Source organism: Anarrhichthys ocellatus, unplaced genomic scaffold (assembly GCF_004355925.1).
Source record: "Anarrhichthys ocellatus isolate YVR2014 unplaced genomic scaffold, GSC_Weel_1.0 scaffold138, whole genome shotgun sequence".
NCBI classification, from domain to species: domain Eukaryota; kingdom Metazoa; phylum Chordata; class Actinopteri; order Perciformes; family Anarhichadidae; genus Anarrhichthys; species Anarrhichthys ocellatus.
Window position 1 is genome coordinate 229006 of NW_022280168.1, and position 10519 is coordinate 239524.

Below are 10519 nucleotides of genomic sequence, written 5' to 3' on the forward strand. Positions count from 1 at the left end.
GGGGGGTTCTCTAAAAATATTTCAGACCTGAATGACTGTATGATAGAGTGAGAGAGAGACAGAGGGAGAGAGAGGCAGACAGAGGGAGAGAGAGGCAGACAGACAGACAGGAGGTCCATGCTTCCAAGTCGTGTGTGTAGAGAGCGCCTGCCTGCGTGTGTGTAACTGGTTGCCATGGTGAGGACACACCTGGTGTTAGAGGCAGACTGATTAAGAAATTACAGTAAACAGTGATTTTGAACAAAACCCCTAACTCCTTTTAACAAAAAGTTTCAGTGCCAAAATATGGATACCGTGAGAAAGATAAGACTCTGCTGAACGCGCTGATGTGTTTTTTATGTTTGTGGTGTTAATAATGTGAGCTCCAGAGCAATAGACAAAACTGGTACCGTCTGCTTTCTTTGAGAAATTAGTGGTGAGATGGAGCAGTTGGTTGGAGTTCATGTCTCTCTGCGGCTCTTTGAGCCAAATGTGTAAGTCCGTTGGATTCCATAGACACTTTACTGCGACCAGCACAACATTTCCAAGCTTTTGGGGCAAAAATGGTGTATAAAGAGTAAAAATTGTGGGAGCTAGAGCAATTTGTTTGGAAAAAAAAAAGACTATTTTCCTGCTCCACTCCGACAGTTATGCTCTCACTCTAGCTCTTAACGAGCCGTGCAATACACACCCATTATAAAATCTGAAACGGACCCAAAATTTTCCTGAAACTTAATCTGTGACTTCATGAAAACTGTGCTAGCTATCAAAATGTCCCTTTGGCTCAATAAAGTGCAGCGTTTTGTCTACGTTTTAAACTTTGAATCATGTTTCTACGTTAATGTACGGCTAGTCAATATGGGCCCAAAGTTAAGTGATTTTTTTGCTCTCTTCACGCCGGAAATTTTGCTCAGTTTTTCGGGAAAACTGCTGGGCGAATCTCTCCGAAAAATAGATAGCACACTATTCCCGATCAGGCCGCACGTTTTGGTGTATTTTTCACACCGCTGTTGGCAACGCTGTGTGAGGAGAAGCGCGCCAAACATTTTGGATAATAATTATTCAGTGTGGCTTTGTAGCACAAAGGCAGTAAAACTGCCTGTGCCAAAGCACACTATATAATCCATCGGGCTTAATCATACTAATAATAATCAGGTTTATCCAAAAGTTTGGCGCACTTCTCCTCACACAGCGTTGCCAACAGCGGTGTGAAAAATACATCAAAACGTGCGGCCTGATCAGGAATAGTGTGCAACACCCTTTAATCTAAAATGCAGAAAAGAGCGCAAATCTCACCACTCATTTCTCAAAGAATGCAGACGGTACCAGTTTTGTATATTGCTCTGGAGCTCACATTATTAACACCACAAACATAAAAAACACATCAGCGCATTTGCCAGAGTCTTATCTTTCTCATGGTATCCATATTTTGGCACTCAGACTCCTGCTAATTTGTTAAAAGGAGTTTGGGGTTTTGTTCAAAAATCACGGATTACTGCAACGTTTTTAATCAGTCTGCCTCCAACACCAGGTGTGTCCTCACCATGGCAACCAGTTACACACACGCACGCAGGCTCTCTCTGCACACATGGAGATATTCAGTCAAAGGCATTGTTAAACCTCCTGTCTGTCTGTCTCTCTGCCTGTCTCAATCTACACACACACGATATTCAAGGAAAGATCATTAGACCTCCCGTCTGCCTGTCTCACTCACTCAGTCTCTCTGTGTCTTTCTCTATCATACAGTCATTCAGGTCTTAGATATTTTTAGAGGACTGTCTCCTCTCCCCCTCTCTCACCCACCCAGTCAAAATAAAAGCCCCACAAATACAAGAGTATGAATCTAAAATGCAGAAACGAGAGTAGCGCTATCTCAATTGAACCTGAATGACATATTGTGTATATATTGCGATTTCGTCGGGCAGTAGAAGCCACACTGTCAAAATTTCTTTAGGAATTTTCTAGTTATTATTATTATTATTAGGCCCGATGGATTATATACCGTGTGCTTTGGCACAAAGCCACACTGAATGAATAGTTTAACTGTGCATCTTAGCATCTTCCATGCTGAAAGAAACCTTCAAAATCAGTCCACAACCATCAAGTTTCTGAAGCAAACCCGAGCCTCTGCTCAGACCCAGATGAAGTGAAGCAGACCTACCTGCTGGCTGCTGTTGAGTCTTTGACTTTCTTTCCCTCTAAAGAGGCCAAGTGCTGCTCCAGGGCATCAAGCAGGCTACTGGGGGCCTAGTGTGAATGGCATTGATAAGCATTAAGTTTCAGACTGAAGAAAGCCCAACACAAGAGTTCCTCTGAAGAAGGAAAAAACAACAACACTGAAGCATGCCAAGTTATTTCCAAGAGTCCACAAACAGAGACACTCCCAAATACGGAGAACAAGAGAGAAAAGGTTCACATACTTACACAAACTGTAAACTGAAAACGGAGAGATAGAAAGAGAAAAATACAGAAAATAAAGGTGGCAACAGTCAAGATGTTATAAAGAAAACCTCTGGGAGAAAGCTCTCCACTTCTGGCTTATCTGTTAGTTAGAAACTTCTACCAACAGAGCCTCCAAATAAGTCTATTTTTTACATAATGCACCACTTCAGCAGGTCACTGTTTTATACAAGATGGTTCCATCATATCACACCCTAAAACCCACACCTGTATTTGCTGTATGGCGTGCAAGGTTAGGAGTGAGTGTGAGTTGGAGGGTGTTTGTGAGAGCTATAGAGGGCGCATGCATTGCCTGCCTAGCATGCACAGCGCTTGGTGTTAAACCTCGTTAGGCCTGAACCTGCAGGGGTTAGCAGCCTGTGAAAAAAGTATCTTAGCCACATTTAGCAAGTTGCATATCATGGAGGTAACTAAAGCACTCGAGTACACGTAATGACCTGCAGTTGAAAGCTTGCAAACAGATAGAGATATTACGGTGTGTCAATATACTTCATGCCGAAAATAAAATGCTGCACGAGAGTATATTCTTTGAGAGTTGACAACTTATCAAGTTACCAGGAGTTTGTACAATATTGCCGAGTTCTATGTCAGCTCTGAGACTCACTTGATGCACATTATGGTCCAACAGTGGTCCTAGAAGTGTTACTGAGCTACAGGATGAACTAAAACATAGAAATAAAATACCAACACATTTCATCACCACTGTAGTTGACTGCCTACAATAATTATACGCTATATAGTCATTTAGAGATCTGAGTACTGGCTAAAGCAATCATAAGCTCCTCAGACATTTGAAAGGGTCCGTTCACCCAAACAAGATTTGCAAGCTGATAGTTTTGGTGTTATGTCTGGAGGTCTTGAGATGTTGACCTCTTGGAAAACTTTAGCTGGTACCCAAATTCAATAGATGTGAGTGGAGCTTTGTTTGAAAAACGTAAACATTTTTATCAACTACAAATGCAGCACAAACTAAATTCCACTCACTTCCAGTAGATTGCAGATGCAAGCTAATTCTCAGTGGTTTATACCTTAAGAGCTCAGCACATACAACAGAAACTACAGGCCTGGCTGGATGACAGTTAGCTTAAATGACCACTGGCTCTTTAACATATCAATGTAATAGCTGTGGTGTTTCACTAATACTAGCACATTACATAGGGGACGGACTCATTTAAAGCAGGTGCTCCTGCACATTGACAGTATCCTTGAAGTCATTATTGACATTATTCAGTAATGATTTGATCCGAAAAACACATTATCAATTAATACCCCCATTTGGCCATTGTCCTGTTTTAAGTTAAGCAAAGCCGGTGAAGAGATGAGGGGTGTAAAGTTAAGGCAAGTTGGTCAAAGTAATTGCAAAGAATCCAAACGGTCATCTTTAGATTTGCTTACCTGTGACAGATCTGGGATGTCCCCTCGATCAATTCCGACTTGCTGCAGGAAGAGAACAAAGACCATCATAGTCGGATAGAAAAAAACAGCCATTTCCTCTACATCCGGGGTCCTTTCTTACCTCTGCAACTTTGAGGAACTCTGAGATTCTAGTCATTCGTGTAAGGAATTTCTTGTAGATGTCGAGTCCTTCTTTGCACTGGACTTTCTTCATGTCAAAGTATTTCTCTGTTAAGAGACGGAGACAGAAAGATGACGACAAACACTATCATGATTTCCCTTAACTCTACTTTGATGTTTTTAAGTTCATATATTTACAGAACACAAGTCATAGTCTTATGGGTACAGTATTTCCATAGGGTACACACACACACACACACACACACACACACACACATCATTTAACAGGTGTCAGCAGACAACAGAAATGCTGGTAAATTCCATCTTAAGATTTGTTGTTAGATTTGCATAGTTAATATTGAATTTCTATCATATGGTCATGAGCATTGAGGACTACTGTACAACTAGTGTGATCCATTATATCGTAGCAGTCTTTTAGTTTATTTTCATTAGTTTGCAACAGTCCCCTAAAGTCTCTTTGGATTAAGCTTGTTGGAGGTCTGCAGTTCTAGGAACCCATCAGTTTTCTTTCAGTTTTTATGTTATAGACCAACATGAACTCTGTGTGACTGTTAATAAACATTCTATAAGCACATCCTTGCTTTCAAAGCTCAATGTAAAGTATCAAATACTTGCAAGGCTGCTGCAGTGATTAATTTAGACTTTCGCCTGGTGGCCCTCATCATACGTAGTAGCCTCTTCAAGTGTAACGCACTGGACATAAGGATAAGCAGAAAGTTCCAAACTGTGAATTAGCAAGGGCATGCCAACCCAAACGCTTGTTTTTACCCAGGAGGTTGATTATGCCCTCATTGTATGCTGCAAACAGTCGGATCGCGTCTTTGAACAGAAGCATGAAGGCTGCGTTGATCACACCATTTGTCAGTTCATTGGCATTGACCTGGAAGAGAGGTGGAGGTGTAGAGATCAGTTTAAAGTTCAGAGGAGAGCATTTGAAAAACCAAATGAAAACCCACAAAAAAGCTGATTTCAAGTGTCAGCTATAGATTTGAGCAGCCATCCAGTGCAGCCCATACTGAGCTCTCACATTAAAATCGAGTAACACATCCATCTGATTTTGGATGATGGGGATGGTCTTGAGGAGTTTCTCTGTGTTCATGGTTCTCATCACTCCATCAGACCTGTGGAGAGAAAGGTAAATGTAATCTCATACAAATGTCTTTGGGCTTCTAGTCTCAACTCTTCAGAATTTTGTACTGTGAACAGACATGGCTGATATTGTAGATAGGATTTTGTGGGATCATATGGACAGTACGAGTGAACACATCTCTCCTTGCAGAGTAGAATCATGTTCGACAATGCAATGTCCCAAATGCCAGAACGGAAATGGGAAAAGGGGCTTTTGTGTACGCTGCACCCTCATGGAATATGTTGCAGAATGATTTAAAACTCAAAGAACTGATACCACTTACTGCATTTAAATCTAAAATGAAAGAAATAGAGGCAGGTTCCCAAAAATATCAATGTTTTTTAAATGAACTCTGTTACATCACCTACTCTTAACTTTTAGTTTCTTTTAACTTGTCTTGTTCTATGTTTCCTGTCTGTAACCATGTGTTTCTTATGTTGCTGCCTGTCTTGGCCAGGTCTCCCTTGAAAAATATGTTTAATCTCAATGGGACTCACCTGGTTAAATAAAGGTTTAAATAAAAAATAAAATAAATGTCCAAATCTGCAACATTCCACTATAGTTACACTGCAATACGTCCTAAATATTCAGTAACATTAGGCCCAGCCCACCACAGAGCATGATTACATCTATTAACAGCAGAAGATTTGGTGGAAAAGAAAGTCATTAGTAGTCCGAGTATTTGAACTTTAAAATGATAAAGTGAAGCATAAACAGGAACTCTTTTACCGCCTAATGGTGCCGTAGAGGTCAAATGCTGCATATATCTGATGAGTTCATGTAACAAATAACAAAACTGTCCCAATGCATTTTGCAGGAAATACAACTTTGCAATGTTATCCTTTAGTATCATTCAGCCTCGTCTGCCACAGGGCTGAAGGATACCCTTCACTGGAGTTTCATGTTTCTGGAACAAGAGCATTAAGCTTTGTGGCTCAAGTCAACATCACAGTCAGAGTGAAAGTTAAGAAGAGAAAGCTCCTTACCCTCTTTTTACTTTCGTGAAGTCAAAAGCGACCTGTCTGTAGGACACAGCCTTCTCATTCAGGTAGCGGCTATACCTCCTTATGAACGTCGACATATCATAGCCTACATTGCAAAGAAAAGAAGAGAGGGGTGTCATGATGAATGTCATGACGCAGATGAGTTTTGGCTTATTGCAGCGCGTGTGTACAGTGTTGGTAATGTACCTTGTAGGCCACTTTTGTCCAAAAAATTGCTGAGGTTGAATAGTGTGTTTCTTGAGGCCAGATACTGTATAAATCTCTGCAGAAAAACAACATATGAGGAACAACAAGTGAGGCTTTTGAACAATGAAATTGTGGGGATGTAACGTACACCATAAAGGTGAGAAACCTTTATCAGATAAACAAATGCCCTTTGTGGAATTTCCATCCAATATAGCAAAGATGGAGAACAGTTGTTAGTGAAGTGCTGACCTCATTGCCGTAGACCATCAGATGGTGTGTAGCGGTGAGGGACTTGAACACAACCACCCAGCTGGTGCTGGCGGTCCTCTCAAACAGTGTGTCGGCCAGCTGAGGGATGTTCACATTCATCTCATTTGTGCACTGAATCAAGTCTGAGAGAGGAGAAAGAGAGAACGAAAGAACGTCAGAGGGAGCACACTGTTCATACCGCCATGCTGTCAACAATCATTACAATACTGGAGGGAAACGGAGAGCTGCTGAGTCAGAGTTTAGGTAAACAGAGACTTTCAGAACAAACTAAGACTTCTGGAAAGCAAAGGGACAGGAACATGCTACAAACTTGATGGGAGTGGATGTCTCATCAGTTGCTTGTTACTTTAAAACACACCACAAAATCAACAAATCTGAATATACAGATACATTTCACTTAAATGAATTTAGAGGAGGTGTTAGCAAAAGCAACAGGATGTATGGCATTATTTCAGAAGGTGAGATTACAATGTAAAAGGTATAAATGTTTATACCTACATCTGTTCGACTTTCTTTGTTGCCCTCGTTTTATTTTTTATAAATTCTTTTCTTGTTTATTGTAAACTTGTGTATGTACATTGAGAGCGAAGTGGAAACAGGAGTCAAATTCCACGTATGCGTAAAGCGGCCAATAAAGCGGGTTCTCTGATCCACACTGAGAAAACACCCGGTGTTATCATGGAAAAAGTCACGGTCGCTACCCAGTAAGTCTCCTTATTTTTCGCACTCATACCCACATGAGAGGACCTCTGATTTGTGGACTGACAGGGCATACATCCTCAGCATGTTCTGCCATGCCCCACAACCATCTGGCCTGAGGTGAAAGCAATTGCAGTGCCTCCTGGTTCCCATGGGACTGATCAATGAAGCCCGTTTATCAGCCCTCTCTCTCCGTGCTGTGTGCCCGTTCTTAAGCGCACATCTTGAACTTGACAATAACCTATGATGTCACAAGTTTTGATCCATTATGTGGCGAGTGTATGCTTGGAAACAGAAATATATGAAAGGTAAAAGCTTTAATATGTACTATGTTTTAGATGCATTCATATATCTTAACTTTTTTTAAACTGAGATCCCAGAGAACATCCTAAGTTTAAAATACTGAGTTAGATGAGAATGGATGCAGAAAAGGGGGATTAGGAGCCCAACTGACTGCTGTGTTCGATAGGGAAGCTTCAAACTGAATTTTGCTGTACTTGTACCATACATCTGTATTAACCAGTGGTGGGCCATGCATTTTATACCTGGGCCTTCACTGCTGTCCTGCAGCTGAAACACAGCTACAGTTCTTATTTGTTTCGTGTCAAAATGAAGCTCAACACCTATAGATCCACTAACTGCAGAGAATACGCCGAGAGTGCGTCTCCTCTCTGCTCTGACTGCAGCTGGGACTGCTGCGCGAGGCTTCTGTGAGACTGACCGGCTACGAGTGCTTTGGAGCACCCGCTGCTCGTTCACGGCAGTGCAGAACGTACGTGCTTTAACGTCAGAGTCAAAACACCAGAACAAGTCGCTAGTTAGCTTTGTTAGTAGCTTTTGACAAAAAAAGTCGCCACGAGGGTTTGGAAAGTTGCCAGATTTAGTGAACAAGTTGCCAACACCGGCACCGGCTAAATATGTCCCCAGAGCAACACTGGACGCAACAATGGTTCCTATCACATATTAAACCAAACAAAAATCTTCATAAAAACAAGTTGTACAAATAATAATATATAAACAAGCATCTTAAAGCTACTGCAGATGTAAAAACAAACGCATTTAACTTACCAGAGCTGCTGTTCACTATTTAAAGACAAAGTCCATCCTCCTTTCTTTGTTAACAAAGAGTTTAATCTCACGGTTGTTCAGTACATCCGTGCGTTTTAGTTCCAGTAAGAAGTCCTTCTCGATTCATGGATGCCAGTGAAGACAGTCGAGCCTCCCCAGTTGTATTTCTTGAATACCTTTTAATGCGTTTGAGGTTGAAAATGTCCGCTCGGCAGAGGCAGCAGATATTGGGATTGTCACCGCCCGACATGTCACACTAGCCCACTGACCAATCACGTATGGCCAGGCCAGCTAGCAGGCTCTGGCATGTCAAAGAATACGCCCAACATGTCAAACTAAAGATCTGATTGGTTGAAGACTATGACAATCAACAATATCGTCCCCATTCACTTAAACTGCACATGGATGCACTTGTGAGTCTGCAGGCCTCTGCCTCTGTTCTTACCTAGAGACACAGAGGTGAAATCTGATTGGATAAAAGCTCTACTTAAAACAAGCTGCACTGGAAGCAGAGCAACTGAGGAAGACAATAGCTGTGCAATGAGAAAATAAGATAATGGGAAAAATAATTTTATAAATTATAATACATGTAGTGTATTTAAGAAAAATTATTAAATTATAAAATAGATATAGCTTTGTGATTCTGTTTAGGCCAGCAGAGAAGGCCTTGAAGGCCCTGACGGCTCACCACTGGTATTAACGGGGCAGACTAACGGCACCACTAATTACATTTAAATAACCACAATAACACAAAATGATGACAAACAAAACTAAAATATGACAACAAACATTCAAAGCTTTATTTAAAAAAAAAAAAAAAAAAAAAATCAAAGCTTTGAATGTAAAAAAAAAAGGGGGAAAAAAAAAAAAAAAAAAAAAAAAGACATTCAGTAGAACCCTATCCATAACGTTACATTGTGGAGGCACAGTTGTGGTGAGCAGACATATGGAGAACAGAGATGCTGGTGGTGGAGAAGAGACGGAAAACTGGTTTGCTGTGAATCAATGGGGCTCAGTGGGTGAAACATGCTGCTCCACTGGAAACATCTCTAAACGCACAGTAGGGCACAGATTCAAGAGATGATAGTAAATTAGCTTAATATTGACGTTAACAAGCATTGATATGTGACCGCCAATCAGCACAAGCCTGTAGTCTATTGTGATTGAGTCCATATAGCAAATACACAAAAACAAGACATTATTCAACAAAGCCAAACGCATGCGAGCAGCAAACCTGCCTGGTTACTGAACAATGTAATCTGGATATATAATCAGATATCATCAAAAGAATATAAAATAATGTGACAGACTAAACTGAGAATGATCCCAGTTATCCAATATTCATTCCCATCAGATGTCAAAAAGAGGCTTGGCAGACAATGTAAATAAATATTTATGTGAATTTTATATTTGAAGGGAGATGAATGATCCTCTCCACCAATTCCTCAAGATGTGAAACAGAACACTCACAAGTTCCATTTTATATCCCCATTGCATATTTCTAATTGTGTTTTATTGGCTGTTGAATAACTGTAGACTCCAATTAGAGTGCACCAAAATGAGCTATGGATAATAAGAATGTTTGTAAGTGATATACTGTACACCAGACTACTGTCAACTTCAAACCACATCAATGAAACGAAAGGAATAGCTTGTTTCAGTTAATAGGTCATGTTAAGCGCGTGTGCGGCAGCTGTGCTGCCCATTGAGGCCTGTTTACATGGGTGGTCAACGAATCCTCCTCAGTGTTTGTTGAAAGCCACACAAAAGGCTTTTTACATTCACAATGGGCCACCCATGTGACAACAATGGCCTTGTTAGACACAAATTAAATAGTCTATGGAGAGTACAAACTCAGACTTTCTCCACTGGTGTTTCTGAAATCGGTTTTGTATAAGCTCAACTCATAACCTTGCAGCTCTTGCTCATCAGATAGACAAGTTATAATTGTCAAACTTCCCAGACTTTATATCTGGGGACCCACTTTTTAAAAATGACAAACTATTGGGACCCGATCCACAACAGGCCTCATCTATTAATCATGAGGAGCGAATTAGTGCGTAAATGAACGCTGCTCATGTGCCCTTATATTATCTTGAACAGGTAAACCACATATATCTGACCGAAGCCACTTCTTTCATCACGCTCAGATAAACCACATATATCTGACCGAAGCCACTTCTTTCAT

At 40.8% G+C, this 10519-nt stretch overlaps 1 protein-coding gene across 15 annotated transcripts in view; it reads right to left on the reverse strand.

The window, feature by feature from the left end:
• LOC116399958 (phosphatidylinositol-binding clathrin assembly protein-like) overlaps positions 1 to 7849 on the reverse strand; it is a 20815-nt gene extending 12966 nt beyond the window's left edge. For 9 of the 15 annotated variants that reach the window (XR_004213875.1, XM_031877497.1, XM_031877505.1 and 6 more), the window contains exons 1-9: positions 6544 to 7849; positions 6295 to 6370; positions 6091 to 6193; positions 5003 to 5096; positions 4744 to 4855; positions 3956 to 4062; positions 3835 to 3876; positions 2404 to 2415; positions 2141 to 2226 (exon numbers count right to left, since the gene is read on the reverse strand). Coding sequence is in view for 13 of the 15 variants with exons in the window: in XM_031877497.1 (XP_031733357.1) it covers positions 2141 to 2226; positions 2404 to 2415; positions 3835 to 3876; positions 3956 to 4062; positions 4744 to 4855; positions 5003 to 5096; positions 6091 to 6193; positions 6295 to 6370; positions 6544 to 6663 (752 nt within the window). In the remaining 2 variants the exon portion in view is untranslated. Of the gene's footprint in view, positions 1 to 2140; positions 2227 to 2403; positions 2416 to 3834; positions 3877 to 3955; positions 4063 to 4586; positions 4665 to 4743; positions 4856 to 5002; positions 5097 to 6090; positions 6194 to 6294; positions 6371 to 6543 lie in introns of those variants that run through there. The other 6 variants (XM_031877506.1, XM_031877499.1, XM_031877509.1 and 3 more) reach the window with 4 other exon arrangements.
• Between the last annotated feature and the right edge of the window lie 2670 nt (positions 7850 to 10519).